General features: G+C 66.0%; 1 protein-coding gene across 1 annotated transcript; it reads left to right on the top strand.

Annotated features, from left to right (window-relative positions):
* The first annotated feature begins 749 nt into the window (after positions 1 to 749).
* On the top strand, positions 750 to 23,649 carry SBF1 (SET binding factor 1). Its single transcript, XM_025455306.3, has 41 exons — positions 750 to 967; positions 7,041 to 7,126; positions 7,519 to 7,656; positions 7,872 to 8,030; positions 8,114 to 8,224; positions 8,791 to 8,896; positions 9,007 to 9,139; positions 9,223 to 9,331; positions 9,421 to 9,534; positions 9,618 to 9,695; positions 9,943 to 10,056; positions 10,135 to 10,263; positions 10,341 to 10,439; positions 10,534 to 10,738; positions 10,816 to 10,928; positions 11,746 to 11,895; positions 12,200 to 12,268; positions 12,352 to 12,510; positions 12,586 to 12,851; positions 12,931 to 13,103; positions 13,186 to 13,259; positions 13,334 to 13,529; positions 13,656 to 13,783; positions 14,258 to 14,436; positions 14,525 to 14,661; positions 14,755 to 14,962; positions 15,070 to 15,266; positions 15,346 to 15,483; positions 17,293 to 17,370; positions 17,637 to 17,818; positions 17,896 to 18,075; positions 18,170 to 18,271; positions 18,341 to 18,526; positions 18,663 to 18,789; positions 18,896 to 19,026; positions 19,097 to 19,327; positions 22,007 to 22,114; positions 22,208 to 22,419; positions 22,841 to 22,928; positions 23,054 to 23,185; positions 23,266 to 23,649. The coding sequence occupies exons 1-41, from the start codon at positions 913 to 915 to the stop codon at positions 23,362 to 23,364; spliced, it is 5,679 nt and encodes a 1,892-aa protein (XP_025311091.1). The 5' UTR covers positions 750 to 912; the 3' UTR covers positions 23,365 to 23,649.
* The last annotated feature ends 163 nt before the right edge of the window (positions 23,650 to 23,812 follow it).

Below are 23,812 nucleotides of genomic sequence, written 5' to 3' on the forward strand. Positions count from 1 at the left end.
GGCCGCAGGCCAGCTCTGGAGGGACAGCGAGGGAGGGGTGGGTAGATGCCCGGGGCAGCTGGACCCTCCCCCCAACCTGCCTCAACACTGTCGCCAGTGCCCTCTTTCCCAAACTCAAGGGTGATGGTACCACCCAACCCTCCAATAAAGAAAAATCAAATCAAAGTGCCTTGTCTCTGCGAGTTTGTAACCTGGGCAAGCGGAGGTAAATGAGCCCCAGGGAGGTGCCCGGACCCGGGGCTCCCGGCGTAGTTCCCAGCGCCCTCGCTGCCTCCCCGACCCCCGCTGGGTGGGGTGTCCTCTGGCCCCGGTCCCGGGCGCCACAGCTCGGGGGCCTCGGGTGTGACCCCGTGTGACCCCGTGCGCTCCCGGGCCGGCGGCTCCCGCTCCCCCCGCCCGCTATTCGCTCCGCGGCCGGCTGCGGGGGCTCGAGCGCCCGGGGCGTGGGCGTCTCCTCCATCCCGCGCCCGGTGCCCCCGCCTTGCCCCCGCTTTCCGCGGAGGGCGTGCGCTTGAGGCTTCACCCCACCCGATGGGGCTTCCGAGCGCCGAGCCCCGGGCCCGCTCTCACCCGCGCCACGCCAGCCGATGACCCGCGCGAGCCGCCGTCACTGTCAGCGCCCGGGGGGGCGGGGCCGGGCGTAGCCCCGCCCCCGGGCACCGAGCCCGCGCCGAGCGGACCAATGGGAGCGGGTAGCTGCGGGACCCGCCCATGGCGGGGGCGGGGAGAGGCCGCGCAGGCGCACGGCGCAGCCGGGCGGGCCGGCTGGCTGGGAAGATGGCGGCGGGAGCTCTGGCCGCCGCGGCGGAGCGGGCCCGGGGTGTCCGGGGAGCGCGGGCCAGGGCCGGGGCCGGGCCATGAGCGCGCCGCCCTCGCGTCCCCGAGCCGCGGAGCCCGCCCGCGCATCTCGCCATGGCGCGGCTCGCGGACTACTTCGTGCTGGTGGCGTTCGGGCCGCACCCGCGCGGTGAGTGCCGGGCCCGCGGCTGAGGGCGGAGGGCCGGGGCCCCAGGGCGGGCAGGGGTCAGCCGGGGCGGCGGGCGTGCGCGGGGACACGCGGGGCGGGCGGGCCGCGGCCGCTGGGCTGGCGCGAGGGTCGTCCGGGGCACCAGTCGGGGCCGGGGTCGCGGTCGGGGTCAGGGGTCGGGGGCCGGGGTCGCGGCCGGGGTTAGGGGTCGGGGGTCGCGGTCGGGGTCGGAGACCCGGGGCCGGGGGGTACCTCTGAGGACAGCGGGGCAGCGCGACCCGGCGAGCCCGACCTGCCCGCCACCCTGGGGCCCGAACGGGGTCTGGCCGAGCATTGGCGGGGCCCGGCGGGGGGCGGGAGGGTCCGGGAGGGCTCGGCCTCGGGCTCGCACGGGGAGGGATGGGCCCTCTGCTCCGGCGCCAGCTGCCCTTCCGGACACGGATCCTTGGCTCGCAAGCCCTCCTCTGATCCCCGGTGCCCCTGGCCCGTGTGGGGTGTCTCAGGCCAGGAGGCTTAGGGATGCAGAAGATGGGCGGTTAGAGGTGATGTTTGAGCCGAGACAGGAGGAAGTGGGAGGAGAGGGACCAGCGTTCCTGGCAGGCCGCCGGCGGTCCTCATGCCTGCAGGCCAAGCCCTAGGTGGGGGACCGCTGCGTCAAGTCGATGTCCAGGAGGTCCATCTCTCGCGTCAGCGCCTGTGTCTGAGGGCCCTTGAGCCCGGGGGTAGGAGCAAACAGCCTGACCATGACATCAGCAGCAGTCATGGAGACGGTGGGTTGGGGAGTGCACTCCGTGTGCCAGGCCCTGCACAGCCCTTTGTGTGCATGATCTCATTTCTTCCTCCAGCAGCCCACCACGGTTTCCTTGCTCTCTCCCTCGTCGGTAAAGTGGAGTCGAGCACAGAGCTTGATTGCCTGGCCTGAGCTACCACAGAGACAAACCCAGCAGCAAGCTGTGGGCTCAGATCCCAGTGGCAGGGGGGCAGCGCATGCCCTCAGGGGAGCCTGTGTGGTCAGCCCGGTTGGCACACTCATCACCCAGGACCCAGACTCTCTCTCCTCTTTGCCTTTCTTGCTGAGACTCTACCTGCCGGATCCTGCACACTCCAGACCCTCCTGCGTGCCCTCGTAGGACTCACTCCTCTCTTCTCCTGTCTGTCCAAGGGTCCGTCCCCTGACACCCTCAGTCATGAGCGTGTCTTCCTCCAGACGGGGAGGTTTTGCAGCAAGAGCCAGTCATCTTTGCCTCCCAGTCTGCACGTGGCAGGCTCACACTCGGTGTTGTTGTACAGGCCCACAGAGGAAGAACCGTTTGTCCCACGGTGCATGTGGGGGGCAGCGAGGAGGCCATGCCGCCTGGAGCAGAGGGTTGCATGGGATCCAGGGAAACCAGGCTGGCCCAGGGGCCGCCCAGTGTGAGGGGCCCTGTTTGGAGCTGCGTGAACAGAGTGGGCTTGGAGGCTGATGATGCAGGAGTGGTGTGGGAAGGGTCTGGGAAGGCAGAGACCACAGGCAGAGGCCGGGTGGTAGCAGCAGGAGTAGGGGATTGAGAGTGAATTAGGGAGGTGAGATGCGGCGTGGGTGGGCTCCGTGGCAAGCTGGCTGTGACACTCAGGGTGGGCACCCCTGGTATTTGTGGCTTCTGGTACAGACAGGGGAGAAGGCTGCCTTCCTTAGCATCAAGAAGGAGTCCCAGACTGTCACCTAGTAGGGGTGAAGGCCATGGAGCCTGCCCTAACTGCTGCCTTCCAGGGCTGGAGCTGGTTACTTGCCGACTGGCCACCCAGCCTCTGGGCCTGTGTTGGGAGGACTCCTCCATCCCGTAAGAAGGAAGCCCACAGGCTAGGACCCTAGCCATAGGGCCGGGGGCAGAGCCAGGTGGTGGCAGGAAGCCTGAAGCAGAGAAACACTACGTGGGGGAAGCCAGTGGTACCTGCTTTGCCACTTGATAGCTCTTGACCTTGGGCCAGTCTTCCAGCTCTCTGCACCTCAGCTTTTTCATCTGGAGTTGGAATGAGTCACACAGACCTCCCAGGCTGCCACGAGCAGGAGGTGGACACGCATGTGAAGCTGTTCACACAGGAGGCTCCAGGAAATGATGGATCTCTTAGTGATGAGCAGCAGGTGTGAGGACACTATAGGCACTGGCACAGTCGGCAGGGCTGCTGGAGGTGGGGGACCCTGTGTGCTGGCAGGCCTAGGACGTCAGGACAGGGATGCGGGGTCTTCTGGGTTCAGTGGAGGGGGTAGGAGTGGGGGATGTCTTGTTCTTGGCCTGGACTTAGACATCCTGTCTGGAGCTGGTGGGTGCAGGGCCTGGGTATAGGAGCCCTGCCTGAGGGAGCATCTGGTTTTATAGTTACCATCTGGTGAACCTCTCCAGGCAGGAGCACAGGGAGGGGGGGATGGGACCCCAACTTTCAGTGCAGACCTCTCCCCTGGTGAGTTGGGGGAGCTCCTTCACTAAGGACATGAGTTAGCACCTTCTGCACCCTGGGCCAGCTCTGGGGACACTGTGGGGGCCAGACAGATCACCCTTGCCCAGCTTCTGGGCTGGGGGGGCCTGACCATGGTCAGCTGATGTACATAGCATGGCCAGTGCTGGGGTGTGTCTTTGAGGACAGGAGACACTCTTGACCAGGTGGCTGAGTGCACATCTACCAGGCAGGAGAGGCTGGATCCCTCTTGGTGTCCCCACCCCCCACCCTGGCCCCAGCATTTGAGAAGAAGGCTTTCTGTCCTGTGGCCTGGCCTCTCAGACCTGACTGTGCTGAGCAGGCCACATTCCTGGGCCCCATCTGCTCTCCCCACACCCATGGTCCTGCCCTCTGGAGCAGGTTGGGGCTGTTTGGAATGGCCTAATCTGGCTTCCAGCCCCCACCCTGGGAGCCAGTCCGGTCTGCCTGAGGGAAGGTTGGGGGGGACCACTGGCGAGGCTGCAGCCCCCCTGCACACATCCTGTTGCTGTGGCTGGGATGACCTGCATGTTGAGGTTGGGTGGGTGGAGCAGCAGGAAGGTCCTGTCCTTCCTTCACCCTCTTCCTATACCCGAGGGAGTCGCAGGGCCTCTTTGCTGGGGTTTTCGAGGGGCGGTCGGGGTGGGGGGGCAGTAAGGCTCCATCCTCCCTTGCCTCTGCTCAGAGTGCTTGCTGGCCTGGGCCGGCCCTCCGGGCGTCGGAGCCTGGCACTGGTGACAGCCACTGCCAGCAGATGACAGAGCGTGTGCTCTGTGTTATCTCGCCCTGTGTTCAGGCCTGCAGCCCACACGGGGCTGGCTGCAGGGACACGGTTGCAAGAGGAAGTGCTTGTCCCCATCTGTGTCTCAGGGGACTTCAGTGCCCTTCCTCCTAAGGCCTCCCAAAAAGTCCCAGCCTGGGACCATGATGGTGCTGGTTAGAGTAGTTTTGTAACTGTGGATCCGTCGGGTGCCTTTCCTCCTATGACCCCCGACATGGGGAAAAATGCGGGGGCGGGGGCTCAGCTGCTGCAGGTCCCCTCCATGGCCATGAGGGCTTGAGTGGGTGGCGGACACTGGGAGACCGGCAGTGCCGGTCATCCACCTCCCCCAGGATGCAGGCCCGTACCCAGGTTGCAGCCTGGCCCCTGCCGGCGGAGCTGAGGTGCAGGAGGGTCTCAGGGCGGGAGAGAGACCAGGAGTAGGGCTGCTCTGTGGTGTGCCCGTCCAGGGAGAGCTCTTCTGTCCCGGGACGCCGGAAGCTGCCCTGCATTTCTGATTATGGGACCTGTTGGCTTGTGGGGCGTGAGGGGGCCTGGGTGTGGGAGGGTGGTTGTGTAGCTGGCTGTGTGCATTCAGCGAGGCCTAATTAGGCTGCGGTCTGTGCCAGGCACAGGTGCAGTGACGGATACAGAGATGTAGTCTCTGGCTTGCGGAGCTTCCGTCTGGCCCAGCCAGACAACAGGGGCAGCGGGAATCATAGAGGGGCTCCGCGGAGGGAGGGAGGTCCTGCGGCAGGCCCCAGGCTCAGGCAGGGTGCAGAGTGCTGCCTGGAGGAGCGGTGCTCTTTGAGCTGAGACCTGAAGGCGGAGTTTGGGACCATCGTGGCCCAAAGAAGGAGCTGGGGGTGGGGGATGCTCACTGGCATAGGCAGTGGGGACAGTTCAAGGAAAGCCTCCAGTTGGGTCTCCAGAGGGCGGAGCCCTGCAAGTGGGAGTTGATATTTCACAGGATAAATGGGGTGGGGAGGGTGGGTGGTGGCCAGTGGCCAGTTACGTTGTCTGCTTCCCCGTGCGGAGAAGCTGCTGAGAGCGGCCCTCTGAGGCTGTCTGGCCTTGGGAGGGAGGCTGTGGGGCAGAGGCTGCCGTCCCTGCCTGCACACACCCCCTCTTCCTTCCCCCGCCCGCTGCCTCGTGGCAGGAGCTGGGTGAGCCCTGGGTGCTGGCCAGGCCCAGGCCCAGATGGTGGTTTGGGGCTGTGCACAAATCAGCCCTTTGGGGAGCAAGTCAGTGGGGGGAGGCATGGCTCAGGGTGAGCTGGCCCGGGCCTGCTGAAGGTGGCCCTTGGGGTGGGCCCTGAGGGACCCCTGGAGGCTTGGTCCTGGGAGGCTGTGTGCGCTTCTGTGTGAGCAGGTATGGTTCCAGCAGACACCTGTTCCTCCTCCCCGCCTCCTCCGTCTGCCACCTCGGTTCATGTCAGGAGTGGGAGGGGGAGGGGAACAGGAAACTGAGGTTTTGTGAGTCAGAGTCATGGCCCCACCTCGCCCCACCTCACCCCACCTCGCCCCACCGGCAGCAGCCTGCCCGCTGCCTCCTTGGCATTGCCTCCGTGATCCTGGAGGGTGGGTGGTCTCCTGAGATTGGAGCCCAGCTCCTCTGCTGGCCAGTGACTGGGGTCTGCTCCCAGTGCCCGCGGGAACAGACTGGCACCCAGGCCCCTGGCTCTGCCTGCGGCCCTGTGGTTCCTGCATACGTTCAGGGTGGACCGGGCTGGCTGGACATGGCAGGGGTGGGGGGGGCTGTGTCCAGCAGGTCCTCCCACTGGGCTCCATGGCTTTCTGGGCCTTGGGACAGGCCCTTAGGGAGGCCTCATGCCCACTGCCCGCTCCTTACCTACTTGCTCCTGTTCTGCTGGTGTGGCCAGTGGTGTTGGAGCTGGTCCAAACAGGGGTGGGGACATCCGTGCCCAGGGACCTGCCTGTCGTGTGTGGGAGGTGAAGGTAGGGAGGTTTCTGTCTTCCCTGCTTTGTGTGCTGCCAGGCTGGGTGGAGCAGAGCCAGGCCCTGTGTCCATCTTCTGCTGGTCTTGGGAGGTGAGTGCTCCCTGACAGGACCTCATCGTGCTTCCTAGTTAGGCTCCGTAGGCGGCGAGCAAGGGCCTCTGACCCCACCACTGTGGCCCTGAGCTGGGAATCGTGCCCTAGGCATGGGGTGGGGGGAGCAGACCTGCACCTCCTGCCCCCCGGCCGGTGTGGCACCGGCTTCTGCGCAGGCGGAGGACAGGCCCGTGTGCCACCACCTTCAGCACCCCTGCAAGTTGCCGGGTCCCCAGCACTCGGGAGGGAACTCCTTCAGGAGGTGTCCTGGCCTGGCCTCTCTCCTTCCTGCCAGCTACTAGCCCTCCCCGGGCCCCCTGGCTGGGTTCTGGGACCTGCGCTGGGCCTGTGTCCGAGGCAGTGGGGCAAGCAGCAGTTTGGGCCCAGTTTCCTCTCCCCTGGCACAGGCAGTAGGTGCAAGACCTTGCCTTTCCGGGGGGCTTAGGGCCAGCAGGTGAGGCGGAGCCAGGGACTGGGGCTAGGCTGGCTTGCTGGTGTGGGCCCAGCTGGGGGTGTGGACATGCTGGGGAGCGGCACTGGGCTGGGGCTTCCACCTTCCACTTGGTGCCTGGCCTCGCCAAAGGCTTCCAGGACTCCCTGTACCAAACCAGGGGCTTCTCTTGGCCTTGGGGTCTGTGGCTGCCCAGTGGCCTCCCCTTGCAAGACTGTTTTTAGGGAAATGACAGGTGTGCTGCCAAATGGAGGCCAGGGTGGGCAGGAGGTATCCGTCGGAGACCCTTGAAACCCCTGGCTGGGTGGCGGCTTGGGAGGTGGGTGGTGCCCTGACCACCTGCTCCTGTCCTTAGGGAGTGGGGAAGGCCAGGGCCAGATCCTGCAGCGCTTCCCAGAGAAGGACTGGGAGGACAACCCGTTCCCTCAGGGCATCGAGCTGGTAAGTGGGGGCTGCTGAGACCGGCGGGGCGGGGGGTGGGGGGTGGGGGCGCGGCACTGCTTTCCAGGACTGCGGGGAGCCTCCCCAGTGCCTAGCTCCTTGGTGGGCACGAGGACATCTCTAAGCTGCTGCAGAGGCTGGTGGGAGGTCATGGGCCTCCCTGTGGTGGTGGATGTCCTGCACCACGGGGTGCTCTGGCCACAGTGAGACCCCAGAGGCTGTGACTTCCTCTGGGGGGGAGGGTTGAGGTCCAGGAGGCGAGATGCACCCAGGGTCGCAGAGCAAGGCGCTGTCTGCTACACTGGGACCTGGTGTCTGTGCCCTGGGTGCAGAGTTGTGAGGGCAGGGACACTGAGGGGGTGACGGCCGACCCCAACCCCCCTCCTCGACAGTTTTGCCAGCCCAGTGGGTGGCAGCTGTGTCCTGAGAGGAACCCACCAACCTTCTTCGTTGCTGTCCTCACCGACATCAACTCTGAGCGGCACTACTGCGCCTGCCTGACCTTCTGGGAGCCAGCAGAGCCCACACAGGTCATCTTGGGGACCCTGGGGTGCGGCCCGTGTGGGATTCTGGCTGCGGCCAGCTCCCTGCCCTTGGGGTGTCTCCCTGTCTGTGGCAAGTCCTGGTGCCTGAGCCTTCAGGGCCTGAGTTCACAGAGGGCTGCTCCTGCCTGAATCACCTGTGTCCTCCCCCTGGGCTCATGGGACATGCCTGAGAGCTGGGCAGACGGGGCTTGTGTCCACAGGAAGTGGTATGCACCGAGGATGCCACAGAGCGGGAGGAGGAGGCGGACGAGGGTGGCCTGGTGCAACTGTCACCTGCAACGCCTGCCACACCTGGCCAGCTGTTTGCACCAAAGACCCTGGTGCTGGTGTCTCGACTGGACCACGCAGAGGTGTTCAGGGTGAGGCAGGCAGCCAGGGTTCAAGGCAGGATATGGGGTGCCCCAGCGGCAGGGCCAGCATTCCCCAGCCTGTGTCCTTGCAGAACAGCCTGGGCCTCATTTACACCATCCACGTGGAGGGCCTGAACGTGGGCCTGGAGAACGTGATTGGGAACCTGCTCACGTGCATCATCCCCCTGGCTGGGGGCTCACAGGTGGGTCTTGGGGGCATGTGCTGTTTACCCACAGCCAAGGCCCTCCTGGTGCCCCAGGGCCATGTGCACGGGGCCCGAGGTGCTCAGAGTCCAGCTGGGCTCCACCTGGCCCGGGCCTCGGGTGCTGGCCGCATTGTGGCGCTGCCTGCTGCTACCTGTGCATCCCCTGTCCCGCCTGGCTCCCTGCCCGGCTCCTTCCGTTTCTCTGTCCTTGGGGCCTTGGGTGTGCCTGTCTGGATGTTAGTGTCGGTGTGCCCGTCTGCTCCCTGCTCAGTGCCCCGCGTGTGGGTGCGTCTAACCGTGTCTCTCTGCCTGTCTGTCCTGTGCAGCTGGACTCTGTCGAGGACGGAGTGGTATGGATTCTTTGTTTCTTCTGCCCTCCCAGGCCCCACCCCGCCCCAGGTCAGAGGCCCTGAGTTTTCTCCGCAGCTCTGCTCAGGCCGCAGGCCGGGCAAGGCCTTTCCCTCCTGAGGCCTGTCGGGGCCAGTCTCACCTCCGCTCACGGAGCTCCGGGCTCACAGGGGTCTGCTCAGAGCGGCTGAACACCGGTCCCTCTCTTTCCACAGAGAACCATCTCCTTGGGGGCCGGTGACCGACAGGTCATCCAGACCCCACTCGCCGACTCGTTGCCCATCAGCCGCTGCAGCGTGGCCCTGCTCTTCCGCCAGCTGGGTGAGCCTGGCCGCCCCCGCCCCGCACAGGCCCCCCCTCCTCTCCCGGGGGTGGGCGGGTGGGGTGGGCTTCTCCCTCAGTAGCCCCTTCTAGCCTGGTTTTCCCTGCAGGCATCACCAATGTGCTGTCCTTGTTCTGCGCGGCGCTCACCGAGCACAAAGTGCTCTTCCTGTCCCGGAGCTACCAGCGGCTCTCAGATGCATGCCGGGGGCTCCTGGCGCTGCTCTTCCCTCTCCGATACAGGTGCCCCTGCTGTCACCCACCCTCCTCCCGTCCCCCAGCTCCCCACCCCGGGCTCTCCGGCACCGAGCTCTCCGCTGTTACAGCTTCACCTATGTGCCCATCCTGCCGGCCCAGCTCTTGGAGGTCCTCAGCACGCCCACACCCTTCATCATCGGTGTCAACGCAGCCTTCCAGGCAGAGACCCAGGAGCTGGTGAGGGCCGTGGTGGGGCCCGTCTCCCTACTCCAGGCCCTGCTGACTGGCTGGCGGGCCCGTGACCAGTTGCCCCCTTTGCTCCGTAGCTGGATGTGATCGTTGCTGATCTGGATGGAGGGACGGTGACGGTGCCGGAGTGCGTGCACATCCCCCCGCTGCCGGAGCCCCTGCAGAGCCAGACGCACAGTGTGCTGAGCATGGTGAGGCAGGACCAGGGGCTTCAGGGACGCTGGGATGGGGTCAGCTGCTTGGCAGTCGTCCCTGCTCCCCTCTGCTCCTGCAGGTCCTGGATCCAGACCTGGAGTTGGCGGATCTTGCCTTCCCGCCACCCACAGCGAATGCTTCCTCCCTGAAGATGCAGGTGGGGGTCATGGGCAGCTGCAGGGCAGAGGCCCACGCTAACCCTGTGCCCTCTCCTTAGGTCTGCTGCCACCCAGGGGCAGGATGGGGCAGGGGGCCTGGGAGGCCTGGGCAGGGTCTGGATAGGTGTGTTTGGGTGCATCGAGGTGGAGCCGGGGTGGGTGGAGGGTAGCCATGAGCCCATGAGCAGGGGAGGGGGCGGGCCCGGGCCTGGTCCTCGTTCTCACCTGCGCTCACCTGTGCCCCAGGACAAGGAGCTGCGTGCTGTCTTTCTGCGGCTCTTTGCTCAGCTCCTGCAGGGCTACCGCTGGTGTCTGCACATGGTCCGTATCCACCCAGAGCCTGTCATCCGCTTTCATAAGGTGGGCTGGGCCGCAGGTGGGGCTGCGGGTGGAGGCAGCTGGATAGTGCTAGGGGCTGACCCCCTTGTGTGCCCCCAGGCAGCCTTCCTGGGCCAGCGGGGGCTGATGGAGGACGACTTCCTGATGAAGGTGCTGGAGGGCATGGCCTTTGCAGGCTTCGTGTCGGAGCGTGGGGTCCCTTACCGGTCCACGGACCTGTTCGATGAGGTTCGTCCCCAGCCCGGGTGGGAGGAGCCCCCGCCATCACTCCCGCCCCGCCCACCTGACCCTGCCTCCTCCCCCAGCTGGTGGCCCATGAGGTGGCACGGATGCGGGCGGATGAGAACCACCCCCAGCGAGTCCTGCGTCACATCAAAGAATTGGCAGAGCAGCTTTATAAGAACGTACGGCAGGTGGCACGAGGGGGTGGACCGGCCTAGCTAGGTCGTTGTGCCACCCGGCACCCGGTTGCTTGCCCACACTTGTCTGTCCCCCCAGGAGAACCCCTACCCTGCGGTGGCTATGCACAAGGTGCAGAGGCCGGGGGAGGCCAGTCACCTGCGGCGGGTGCCCCGCCCCTTCCCCCGGCTGGACGACGGCATGGTGCAGTGGATCGTAGACCAGGCCGCTGCCAAGATGCAGGGCGCACCCCCAGCCGTGAAGGCTGAGAGGAGGACCACCGTGCCCTCGGGGCCACCCATGAGTGCGTATGGGGAGGGGCCCCTGCGCGTGGCCCAGGGTGGGCATGAGGCTGGAGATGAGTGCATTTTCTGCTCCCAGCTGCCATCCTGGAGCGGAGTAGCGGGCTCCATGGCAACAGTGCCCGCAGGCTGGAGGTGGTTCGGAACTGTATCTCCTACGTGTTTGAGGGGAAGATGCTTGAGGCCAAGAAGGTGAGGGCTGCCGGGTACAGGGAGCCCCAGTGAAGGGCGCTGAAGCTGCTGGTGGCTGGAGGGGCAGGTGGGGCAGGTGACACGCGGTGACACCTCCCTTGGGCAGCTCGATGGGGCCTGCTGGGGGCGCTCACGGGAGGGAGGGGTTTACTTCATCTCTGTCTACTGTTGAATTTCTTGTACATCCTTGGTGGAAAAAGTGGAGGCCCACACCAGTTTGGTTTGGTTGCTTTGGTTTTGGGTAAAACTAGGACCTCCACGTTGTCTTGCCCCTCCCTTGTGGTTCGTGGGCACGTGTGGGTCTCACGACGGCCGGTTTGAATCCGCATCCTGTTTGCAGCTGCTCTGTGTCCCGTAAGGGGCCTGCAGGGCTCCCAGTTACTTTCCACTGAGAACTAGTAGGAGAGCAGCACATGGCCCCGTCCTGCCTGCCTGGTGCGAGCCAGCCACCAGTGTTGCACTGGGCATGTGCTGTCAGGACGTGGAAGCCCTGACCAGCAGAGTCCGCAGACCTGGGAGCTGGTGCGCACTGGGGCCCAGGCCCAGAGGGGTGCACAGCACAGTTCACGCTGGCCTGTGGCTGTGCGACAGCTCCGTCCTGGAAGGCCGTCAGCCGTCGCAGGTGCAGGGCGGGGTCTGCCGCAGGTGTCATCTCTGCTGGGCAGTGAGCTCCCAGCATCGAGCCACCCAGCCTGGAGACTAGCTTCCAGATGTGTCTGTGCTGAGAGCTGGGGCTCTGGTGTCCCCCTCCCTCAGGGCATGGCCGGATGGGTCCCTATGTAGGCTCATGGCCCTGCCCCGTGTGCCCTGTCCCCAGTTGCTCCCAGCTGTGCTGAGGGCCCTGAAGGGACGCGCGGCCCGCCGCTGCCTCACCCAGGAGCTGCACCTGCACGTGCAGCAGAACCGGGCGGTCCTGGACCACCAGCAGTTTGACTTCGTGGTCCGCATGATGAACTGCTGCCTGCAGGTGAGGCCGGGCTCCCACCCTGCTGGGAGGGAGGGCCAGGGGACGGGGGTGGGCAGGGCTTCCCCGGGCTCCCCAGAAGGATGTCTCCTGGTGGTGCCGGCAACGGGGGAGATCTGGTGTAGGGTGGGGGTGGCGGGGAGAGGACTCTGTTGGAGGGGACCTCCTGGCCTGAATCTCTGGGCAGCCCTTTGGGAGCCGGCATAGACGGCTCAGGGACCGGGCGGGAGATGCTGCTCTGGCGGCCGCACGGGTCAGGGCAGAGGTGGGCCATGGGGCCAGTCGTGACGGCTCAGGGCTCCCACAGGACTGCACCTCCCTGGACGAGCACGGCATCGCAGCTGCTCTGCTGCCTCTGGTCACAGCCTTCTGCCGGGTGAGTGCTGGGGTGACCCCGGGGCCCTGCCCCAGCTGTCTCCGGCTGCAGCTGGTGACCCCCCACCTTTGTGGCCTCTGCAGAAGCTGAGCCCAGGAGTGACGCAGTTTGCGTACAGCTGCGTGCAGGAGCACGTTGTGTGGAGCACCCCACAGTTCTGGGAGGCCATGTTCTACGGGGACGTGCAGACCCACATCCGGGCCCTCTACCTGGAGCCCGCTGAGGACCAAGACCACTTGCAGGTGTGCGGGGACTCCTGCGCCTGCGGGCGAGGGCCGGCGCTGCCCGGTCCCAGCTCACCTGCAGCGCTGTGCCAGGTGGGGGACGCGTCTACACAGGAGGACGAGCGCTCTGCCCTGGATGTGGCGTCTGAGCAGCGGCGCCTGTGGCCGACCCTGAGCCGCGAGAAGCAGCAAGAGCTGGTGCAGAAGGAGGAGAGCACGGTGTTCAGCCAGGCCATCCACTACGCCAACCGCATGAGCTACCTGCTGCTGCCCCTGGACAGCAGCAAGAGCCGCCTGCTGCGGGAGCGTGCGGGCCTGGGCGACCTAGAGAGCGCCAGCAACAGCCTGGTCACCAACAGGTGCGGGGCGGCCCGGGGCCTCGGAGGGCGGGGGGGCTGTGGTGGTGGGCCTGTGCCCACTGTGCCCCTCCCTGGCCAGCATGGCGGGCAGCGTGGCGGAGAGCTATGACACGGAGAGCGGCTTTGAGGATGCAGAGACCTGCGATGTGGCCGGGGCCGTGGTCCGCTTCATTAACCGCTTTGTGGATAAGGTCTGCACGGAGAGTGGGGTCACCAGCGACCACCTCAAGGGGCTGCATGTCATGGTGCCAGGTATGGGGGGTCTGGGTGTGGAAACGCTCTCCGTGGCCGGGCAGGCGTGGGGGCCCAGGGCGTGAAAACTGCTGTCCCCCAGACATCGTCCAGATGCACATTGAGACCCTGGAGGCCGTGCACCGTGAGAGCAAGAGGCTGCCCCCCATCCAAAAGGTGAGCGGGGGCTGGGCAGGGCTGCAGCCCAGGGCCAGGGCAGTATCCTCAGGTGCCTTGTCGTCCCTGAGCAGCCCAAACTGCTGCGGCCGCGCCTGCTGCCTGGCGAGGAGTGCGTGCTGGACGGCCTGCGTGTCTACCTGCTGCCAGACGGGCGTGAGGAGGGTGCAGGGGGCAGCGGGGGAGGCCCTGCTCTGCTCCCGGCTGAGGGCGCCGTCTTCCTGACCACGTACCGGGTCATCTTCACGGGGATGCCTACTGACCCCCTGGGTGAGCCTCTGCCCCCCCTCTCCCCCCCGGGTCCTCGGGGTGAACAGGACTGGGCGCAGGGTCTCCATGCAAGATCGGCCATGGTCTGCCCTCCCCTCCCCCTGACTCTGCCCGGCCTGGGAGAAGTCGGGGAACAGGTAGTGGTCCGTTCCTTCCCGGTGGCCACGCTGACCAAGGAGAAGCGCATCAGTGTGCAGACCCCTGTGGACCAGCTCCTGCAGGACGGGCTGCAGCTGCGCTCTTGCACATTCCAGGTCCGCCGGGGCACGTGGTGGTGAGCGTGTTGGGGAGGTTCGGGCCCCCGGGCGTGGCTCTCACGGCTCCACAGGCTTGGAGCTCCCCGTCTCCGTGATTTCTGTGTTTACGAGCAGGCTGCCGTGCTTAAGCTCGGTGTCCGCTGCCCGTGGGACGTGCTGTGTGACGTGTTGGCCTTTACGGCTCTTCTGTTGGTTTGGTGGATCCCTGATCCTTGAACCCGTGTCTGGAACATGCACCATAAACCCCTCACAACAACAGAGTCACACAGACGGATGTGAGACACGGTGAAGGACTGAGTCCCTTGGCCTGGGCCACACAGTGTGACGAGTGGCCCCCGCACACCCGCTGTCCCTCAGGAGGACACCCCCCAGGCTGTAGGGAGTCCCCAGCTTCTGGCAGGGGCCCTGCTTCGTGGCGGGGGCTGGACCCGAGGCCGCCCAGACCTCTGAGCGCCTCTCATCCTGATGCAGCTGCTGAAGATGGCCTTTGACGAGGAGGTGGGGTCCGACAGCGCCGAGCTTTTCCGTAAGCAGCTGCACAAGCTGCGGTACCCGCCGGACATCCGGGGCACCTTCGCCTTCACCCTGGGCTCCACCCACGCGCCCGGACGGCCCCCCCGCACCACCAAGGACAAGGGGCCTTCCCTCCGGTGTGGACCCAGGCCCCCGCCCTTCCCCGAGGGTGTCCCCCCGCCCTCTGCTCCCTCTCTGCTGACCCTCTGCTCGCACCCCCTGCAGGACCCTGTCCCGGAATCTCGTGAAGAACGCCAAGAAAACCATTGGCCGGCAGTACGTGACCCGGAAAAAGTACAACCCCCCCAGCTGGGAGCACCGGGGCCAGCCCCCTCCCGAGGACCAGGAGGATGAGATCTCAGGTGGGCGTGTGCGGCCCCAGGCGGTTGGGTGGGGCTTCCTGCGGGGCTGGCCTGGCATTCTGCGGCTCACTCCCCTGTGCCTTCCTGCCCCAGTGTCGGAGGAGCTGGAGCCCAGCACGCTGACCCCTTCCTCGGCCCTGAAGCCCTCGGACCGCATGACCATGAGCAGCCTGGTGGAGCGGGCATGCTGCCGCGACTACCAGCGTCTGGGGCTGGGCACCCTGAGCAGCAGCCTGAGCCGCGCCAAGTCCGAGCCCTTCCGGATCTCCCCGGTCAACCGCATGTATGCCATCTGCCGCAGGTGAGTGGCCCCGGAGGCTGCGCGTGCAGGGAGCGTGTGGAGGCCCCGGGGGGGGGCAGGGGGCCCTGTCGCCACTGCCTCGCCCTGACGGGTGTGACTGCCCACAGCTACCCGGGGCTGCTGATCGTCCCCCAGAGCGTCCAGGACAATGCCCTGCAGCGTGTCTCCCGCTGCTACCGCCAGAACCGTTTCCCGGTGGTGTGCTGGCGCAGTGGGCGCTCCAAGGCCGTGCTGCTGCGCTCTGGGGGCCTGCACGGCAAGGGCGTTGTCGGCCTGTTTAAGGCCCAGAACACACCTTCTCCAGGTACCGCACTTGCCTGGGCCCCGCCCCCGCCCGCTACCCCGCTGCCGGCTCCAGCTCCTCCCCCCACTCTCCCTCTTAGGCCAGTCTCAGGCAGACTCTGGCAGCTTAGAGCAGGAGAAGTACCTGCAGGCCGTGGTCAGCTCCATGCCGCGCTACGCGGACGCGTCGGGACGGAACACGCTCAGCGGCTTCTCCTCCGCACACGTGGGCGGCCATGGTGAGGGGCACTGGCCGGCGGGAGGGCACGCAGGGCGGGCAGGCCAGCGAGGGGCAGGAGGTGTGGGGAGGTGGTCACGTAAGTACCTGAAGGCCTGCTATGTTCGCTCCTCTCTCCTGCCTCGTTGTCCTCGCCCACGGCCTGCCTCCAGGTCACCGGGTCACCGGCACAGCTACCCTGGTCTCAGTCCTTCCCAGTCCTCCCATGGTCCCTGGCCCCCCTTCGTCAAGGCCGTCCGGCTGCTGGGGCTCTATCCCCCGCATCCTGGCCTCCCCGTCTGTGTCCACGCCCACAGGACCTGCTGCACCCAAGTGGATCCAGGCCCTTCTGACCTGGTCCTCCCTTCCGTACTGTGTGGCAGGGTCTCGCTCGTTGTTGCGCTTGGCATAGAAGACGCCGGACCTGGGGGGGGGGGGGCACGGCATGGCCGAGGGGCTGTAGGAGTGCTGGCAGGGGGCGGCCTCTGAGGTGCTCAGTGATGTGCCGTGTGTGCTGCTGTCCAGGGGGTGGCAGGTGGGGACCTTGCTGAGAGGTGAGCAGCATTCGCACTGGCTTCTGGGAGGGGCTTTCAGGAAGGAGAGGACACGCTCTGTGAGTCGGGGCACGAGGGGCATCGGGGGGGGTCAGAATGGCACCCCCCCCGGCACTCACCCTGCGTCACTCTGACTTCCCCACTGACCCTTCCCCATCTCCGATGTTTGGCCCTGACCTTCCCTGTGCCCCCCTGCCCCCACTACCCCCATCCCCCTGCCTGGATCCCCACGGATGCCCTGGCTCTGCCGACCCCTCTTGGTCCGGCTGATAGATCCTCGAGGGTCAGGCCTCGGACGTGGGACCCGTGCAGCCCGTCTTGCTTGGGGTCTGGCGTCTGTGGGCTCTCAGTGTGGAGCTGCCCCAGCCGGGCCTCAGAGTGCAGATGGTGTCCCCCTGGGCGGTGCAGTTGCTCTGATTTGTGCCACACCCGGCGCTGCCCTGGCCGTCATCTGCAGGGGGTCTCCAGGACGCAGCCCGCTCTGCCCCCACCTGGGGTCGCTCTGCACAGGGCTTCCTGCATTGTGTGAGCACCAGCCCCGCCCCCAGCCCTGGTCTGGGCGCCCACTATGGGGTGCCCCCTCCCTGCTGCGTGTGGCGACTGCTCCATGGGTGCCGGGGCCCCGGGGCCGGAATGGGCAGCAGTGCGCGCGGTGCTGGCTCCTGGGGAGGGCCGGCCTTGGCACCCACCACTGCCCTCTTGTTCCCCTGCTGGCTTTCAGTCTTGCAGACGTCAGGGGCCTGCATCAGGCAGGTTATGGTTCCACCATCGCCCTGCCTTGGCCGCCTCCTGCCCTCCCCAGCACCCGTGTCTTCCCCCAGCGTTTCCAGGGCATGCTCGACTGCTCCCAGGGTCCCCCGGCTTCAGAGTGAGGGCCCTCCAGGGGCTCAGCCATGTGGGGGGGCCCGGTTCAGGCTGCGTCCATGTCACAGGGACACACGCTGTGTCCTTGCTGGGAGCGACTGTGCGTCCTCCTCGTGGGGGCCGAGGGTGCGGGGATGGGCTGTGGAGGAGCCGTCGGGAGGAGGGCCCAGGATTCCCGCCTTTTGGGTCCCACCTGCCACCGGCCCTCGGCCCCTTGGCCTGCCCCTGAGGGCCAAGAGGGCTCAGGGGGCCTGGGCATGTCCGCCCACTGTGTGGGGCCCCGGGGGGCTCGGTGGGTGCCCAGCCCTGTGGCTTATCCCTTTGGACCACAGGCCCTCTGTGCGGGGCAGACCCTTGGGCCTGGGGTCGGGCCTGGGGTCAGGCCTGAGCCTCTTCTCTGCTGTGCCCCCCAGTGCCCAGCCCCAGAGCCAGGGTCACCACGCTGTCCAACCCCATGGCGGCCTCGGCCTCCAGACGGACCGCTCCCCGAGGTACCGTACTGGCCGCACAGGCTGGCTCCCCCACACCTGGCACTGACGCCCCCCATGTGACTGAGCATTCGTGGGCACTAACGTCCCCTGCAGCTGGCACTAACAGCCCCGTGTGACAGAGCAGCACACCCAGCCCCCCACAGTCCTGGGGACTAACAGCCTGAGGCCCTACGTCCCACCCCGGTTTCCCAACAACTCATGCCAGCGCAGGCCCAGCCAGGGGCGCCCCAGGCCTGGTCGGGTGCTCATCGTGTTTCTCTGTGCAGGTAAATGGGGCAGTGTCCGGGCCAGTGGGCGCAGCGGCGGGCTTGGTGTTGACGTGGGCTCCCGGCTGGCAGGCAGAGACATGCTGGGCCCACCCCAGGCTAATGGGGCCCCCCCTGACCCAGGCTTCCTGCGGCCCCAGCGCGCAGCCCTCTACATCATCGGGGATAAAGCGCAGCTCAAGGTGAGTGGGTAGGGCGGGGGCGGGGGGGGGGGGCGCAGGCGTGGCAGGGGCGCGGCTCAGCATGCTGGCCTCCTCAGGGCGTGCGGCCAGACCCCCTGCAGCAGTGGGAGCTGGTGCCCATCGAGGTGTTTGAGGCGCGGCAGGTGAAGGCCAGCTTCAAGAAGCTGCTGAAGGCCTGTGTCCCCGGCTGCCCTGCTGCCGAGCCGGGCCCTGCGTCCTTCCTGCGCTCCCTGGAAGACTCGGAGTGGCTAATCCAGGTCTGCTGCACCCCCTGCTGCGGGCGGAGGGGGGGCACCCCAGGGCTGGGTGGGGGCTCCGGCCAGTGGTGCTCAGGGGCCGCCGCGCCCGCAGATCCACAAGCTGCTGCAGGTGTCGGTGCTGGTGGTGGAGCTTCTGGACTCGGGCTCCTCCGTCCTGGTGAGCCTGGAGGACGGCTGGGACATCACGACGCAGGTGCGTGCGGGGCCACGGGACAGCCTGGGCCGCAGCCCGGGGCGTGTCCTGACGGGCAGGCGGCCGCAGGTGGTGTCTCTGGTGCAGCTGCTGTCCGATCCGTTCTACCGCACTCTGGACGGCTTCCGGCTGCTGGTGGAGAAGGAGTGGCTGTCCTTCGGCCACCGCTTCAGCCACCGCGGCGCCCACACGCTGGCCGGGCAGAGCAGTGGCTTCACGCCCGTCTTCCTACAGTTCCTGGACTGTGTGCACCAGGTGAGCGTGCAGGGGGGGGGAGGTGGCTGTGGGGAGTGGGGGGAGGGGAGGGGAGAGCTGCGGGGGGCGGGGAGCTGCCGGGGGTGGGGGGTGGGGGGCGCCTGCCACCCCCTGCCCACACCCCCTGCCCCCGCAGGTCCACCTGCAGTTCCCCATGGAGTTCGAATTCAGCCCGTTCTACCTCAAGTTCCTCGGCTACCACCACGCTTCCCGCCGCTTCCGGACCTTTCTGCTGGACTCGGACTATGAGCGCATCGAGCTGGGTAGGGCCGGGCCTGGGCGGGGGGCTGCGTGGGGCGGGGCTGCGCAGGGCGGGGCGGCGCGGGCAGCACGGTGCGGCGCGGCCCGGGCTCAGCACTGCCCCCGTAGGGCTACTGTACGAGGAGAAGGGGGAGCGCAGGGGCCAGCAGGCGTGCAGGTCGGTGTGGGAGTACGTGGAACGGCTGAGCAGGAGGACGCCCGTGTTCTACAACTACATGTACGCGCCCGAGGACGCGGAGGTGAGCCGGGCCGGCCGGGGGGGTGGGCGCCCTGCAGCGCAGCTGCTCACGGCCACCCCCCCCCCCCCAGGTCCTGCGGCCCTACAGCAACGTGTCCAACCTGAAGGTGTGGGACTTCTACACCGAGGAGACGCTGGCCGAGGGCCCCCCGTACGACTGGGAGCTGGCGCAGGGGCCCCCCGAGCCCCCGGAGGACGAGCGGCCGGACGGGGCTGCACCGCAGAGCCGGCGCCGCGTGGTGTGGCCCTGCTACGACAGCCGCCCCCGGGCGCAGCCCGACGCCATCTCACGCCTGCTGGAGGTGCGTGCGCTCCCCCCCCCCCCCTGCGAACCCCCATCCGGCAGGGCGCGCCCCGCCCTGCACCACGTCATGTTTGCGGGCAGGGATGACCCCGGGCACCTGGGCCTCAGCCCTCGGGGAACTCGGGGCTGTCCGGGGCCGTCGTGCTGTCCGCCCACCCCCACCCGTGCCTCAGGGGGCAGCTGTTCTTGGGTTCTCTCCTGCCCCGTCCCTCTGTCCGGGGAAGCGGGCCTGGAAGCTGAGGTGGACGTGCAGGCGTCTGTCTGTCCCTCCCTCTGCTTTCGGTTCGGGTGGGCGTGTGTCTCCTCGGGTTGGATCCGCCAGGGCGGAGCCCAGTGGGCACAGCAGTGCGGGGTGGGGCCTGGCCCAAGCCAGAGTGGGGGCGGGGGCGGCAATCCAGCGGCCATGCGTCCTCCCCTCCCCCGGCGGCGGCTCAGGCCTTGGGAGCCTGTCCTGTTCTGGAGGAAGGCGCGGCCTCTGGAGATCCCACCAGGGTCGGGGGGTCGGGGGGACACGGGGCCCCAAGCTTAGCAGAGGCCCTTTGTCTTAGGTGATCATGTCCATCTTGGGACCCTGATGTGCACTGTCCTCCCGCGGCCTCGCTGCCGGGCTGGTCTGTGTCCCTTGAAGCTGAGTTTCCCGCACTCAGCATCTGGTTATTTTGACCCAATCTGACAGGTTTTCACTGAAATGTTTAGCACCTTTGCCCGGTTTTTTGACGTGCTTGGGCTGCAGTCTTTGTGATCTGTACGCGCATCGTGCTTCAGCTCAGAACCGAGATCCCAAGTCACACACCCCGACTGCTCCAGCCTTGCGCTCCATGCCTTCATTTTTTTTTTTTTTCTAAAAATTTTATTTATTCACGAGAGACACAGGCAGAGGGAGAAGCAGGCTCCCTGCAGGGAGCCCGACACAGGACTCGATCCTGCGACCCCGGGACATCTCTCATTTTTATTTTTTTTTTAAGATTTATTTGAGAGAAAGAGAAAGACCCTTTGAGTGGGGGAGGGAGGGTCTGAAGCCCACTGCCGAGTGCACAGCGGACATAGAGCTCGATTCCGTGACCCTGAGGTCGTGACCTGAGCCACGAGGCGCACCAGTGCCTTTATTTTTAAAGGGTGTTTTGTTTGGATGTAGAATTCTAGGTTGACAGGTTTTTCTACTCGGCGGTTTAAAGCTGTCATTACAGTTTCCCGACATTAGAGGAACCTTGTAACATGCGTGTCACCTCTCCCTTTCTTTCTCTCCCTTTAAGATTTTTCCATTTTTGGTTTCAGCGATTTGACCATCATCTGGCGTTTTACAGTTTATTTTGAGTAATATCTACTCCCAGCATGGGGCTCGAACTCATGGCCCCGGGGTCAAGGGTCACACGCTCTTCCCAGGGGCCCCTCATGCTTGGAGCTTTCTCAGCTGCTTATTAATCTATGTGATGGTAGTTGTCATCAAATTCAATGCAATTTAGGCCATAAATTTAAGATTTTATTTGAGAGAGTGCATGCATGCCTGAACAGGGGAGGGGCCGAGGGTGCAGCAGATGCCCTGTGAGCAGGGGCCCCATGCAGGGCCCGATTCCAGGACCCTGGGGTCATGTCATGAGTCACAGGCAGCCACCCAGAGACTGAACCCCGGGGGGGGCGGGCGGGGGACGACGACGACGATGACAAGCCATCATTTCTCTGCAGTTTTCCTGTCCCGTTGATCCCCGGAGGGTGTGTGTGTTTTTCCCTCCAAAGTTTACTTGCAGCTCATCTTGCATGATTTCTGTGATCATCAAGTTCACTGGTCTTTCTTTCTGAATATCCTCTTACAAGCCAATCTAATGAATTTTTCATGTCAGGTATTATAGTTTTCAGCCCTAGAATTTCCATTTGCTTTTTTAAAATACAGTTTCCATTCTCTGTAGAAATTCCCCATCTGCTCGGCCATCATGTCCATCCTTTCCTTTACGTCGTACGTGTGTTCACAGCCCCTTGTTGTGAATCTGTCGTGCGGCACCTCCAGTACCTCCTCTCCCCTAAGCACGGATCTCCTCTGCCTGTTTTTTTGTCTAATAACTTTTTAAATAATCGACATTGTGGATTCTACGTTGTTGAGATCAGACTGTCTCCCTGGAAAGTTCTGGGTCTTACTCTTGCACTCAGTGCAGGGTGGTTCTTGGGCTCTGCGGGGGCAGCTCTGGGGAGGGCTTTATCCTAGGTGCGGGAAGCCCAGCTCGGACACTGTGTCCCCACCTTGTTGGGAGTTCCCGCACCTTCCTGCGTCGCGGAGCCTCAGAGTCTGGGGTTAGCGCACCGCTTCTTAGCGGCGGCTCCCTCTGGGCCTTATGACGTCGGGCTGTGGCTGTGGGGTCGGCCGGAGGCTCCTGGAGGCCTCGGATCCCCGAGGCTCCGCTGAGCCACGGCCGCGCATCCATATCCCCCCCACCCCCACCCCGTGGACCATGCAGATCAGCATCCTGAGCAGCCTTCGCCCGGTTGCTCCTTTCTAGTTTGCACGACTAATTTTTGTTGTCTCCAGATAATGTTTGGCCCGTCCCTACCCTCACCCACTTCTGTGCTCTGGTCAGACCCATTAGACCTTTGTCACTTTGCTTCCCTGTTTTTCTGTAATTTTCTTTCCACGTTTCAGTCTGGATATTTTCTTCTGAGTGATCTTAGTCTCCCAACTGTCCCCCAGGAGCTGCAGCGGCTGGAGGCAGAGCTGGGGCGACCCCCCGAGCGCTGGAAGGACACCTGGGATCGGGTGAAGGCGGCGCAGCGCCTCGAGGGCCGGCCCGACGGACGTGTGAGTGGACGTGGGTATAGGCAGCCAGGGGAGCTGGCCTGTCGGGTGCGGCGGGGCCGCTGGCCCTGACACAGGTGCCCCTCCCGCCCCCAGGGCACCCCCAGCTCCCTGTTGGTGTCCAGCGTGCCGCACCACCGCCGCTCGCTAGGCGTGTACCTGCAGGAGGGGCCTGTGGGCTCCACCCTGAGCCTCAGCCTGGACAGTGACCAGAGCAGCGGCTCCACGGCGTCCAGTTCCCGCCAGGCCGCGCGCCGCAGCACCAGCACCCTGTACAGTCAGTTCCAGACGGCGGAGAGTGAGAACAGGTGGGGGCGCTTCCCGCCTTGGCGAGGGGTCTCAGTGCTGGGGGACCACAGGGGCTGGCGGTCCTGATAGGGAACTGCAGGATTTGTGGGGGGCCGTCCCCGGCATGGTGGCTCAAGCGGGAGGCCGGGGCGGGGTGGTCTGGGATGCAGAACCAGTGACCACAGCCAGGCCGCAGGGACCGCACGGGAGCAGAGGGATGGTGGCCGTGGGGTCTCTGTGGGGGTAGGCGGCAGGAGGGCGACCTCCCGGCTTGTGGGGCTGCTGCCCTGAGGCCGTCCCTGATCCTCTCCTGCGAGGGGTGCAGGGTGGGGACCCTGTCCCATGTCCTCCCCCTTCTAAGCTGTGCCCAGGGCTGCTTCCTGGCGCCCTGGCCGGTCTAGCCTTGGGTCCAGCCTGGGCCTGGTTGTGCTGGGAACGCAGGTCGTACGAGGGCACGCTGTACAAGAAGGGGGCCTTCATGAAGCCCTGGAAGGCCCGCTGGTTCGTGCTGGACAAGACGAAGCACCAGGTGAGTGGTCGGGGAGCAGGGGCTGGGGGCGGGGCGGGGGGCGCTGCGGGGCTGCCCTGACCCCTGGCCTTTCCCCTGCCCGACCCGTGACCCTGAGGTCATGACCTCCCCCTGCCCTCCCCCAGCTGCGCTACTATGACCACCGTGTGGATACAGAATGCAAGGGCGTCATCGACCTGGCGGAAGTGGAGGCCGTGGCCCCAGGCACGCCCACCATGGGCGCCCCCAAGACCGTGGACGAGAAGGCCTTCTTTGACGTGAGTGGGGCAGGGGTGGGGGGCGGGGGAGGCGGGGCAGGGGGGCCCGGGCCGTGCAGTCATCCACCCGCCGTCCCTAGGTGAAGACGACGCGTCGCGTTTACAACTTCTGTGCCCAGGATGTGCCGTCAGCCCAGCAGTGGGTGGACCAGATCCAGAGCTGCCTGTCGGACGCCTGAGCCCGTCGTGGAGACCACTCGGGGTGGGCAGGGCCCCCCGGCCATGTTTACAGCCCCCGCCCTCGACAGTATTGAGGCCCCCCCCCCTGTACAGCCCCTGCCAGCGCCCGCCCGCCCGCCCGGCCCGCGGTAACTTATTTTGGAGTCGTGGGTGAGCGGCCGGGCCCGGTACGCCCCGTGGGCCTGTAAATACCGCCCCGCACAGCCCCCTCCGCGTGCTGGTCCCCCGGCGCCGCCCCCCCCTTCCCAGAACCAGAGTCTATAAAGAGAGAACTAACATCCGCATCCTGTGTGTCCTCTACCCGCTCAGCCCGCCTCCCCCTGTGCTGGGAGCCCATGGTGTGTGTGGGGGGTCCACAGGCTGCTGCTTTGTGCCCACCCACCCTGATGGGTGGCGATGGCCATTGAGGTGCACACAGGGGCCGGCCTCCGGGGCACAGGTGTCGTG

Source organism: Canis lupus, chromosome 10, assembly GCF_003254725.2.
Source record: "Canis lupus dingo isolate Sandy chromosome 10, ASM325472v2, whole genome shotgun sequence".
NCBI lineage: Eukaryota > Metazoa > Chordata > Mammalia > Carnivora > Canidae > Canis > Canis lupus.

Excerpts from the sequence above, each read along its gene's own strand:
- SBF1 (XM_025455306.3), top strand. The coding sequence starts at position 913 with ATGGCGCGGCTCGCGGACTACTTCGTGCTGGTGGCGTTCGGGCCGCAC. Across the intron at positions 11,896-12,199 it reads TGATGAACTGCTGCCTGCAG|GACTGCACCTCCCTGGACGA; the intron begins GTGAGGCCGGGC and ends GGGCTCCCACAG. Across the intron at positions 18,076-18,169 it reads ACTCGGAGTGGCTAATCCAG|ATCCACAAGCTGCTGCAGGT; the intron begins GTCTGCTGCACC and ends CCGCGCCCGCAG.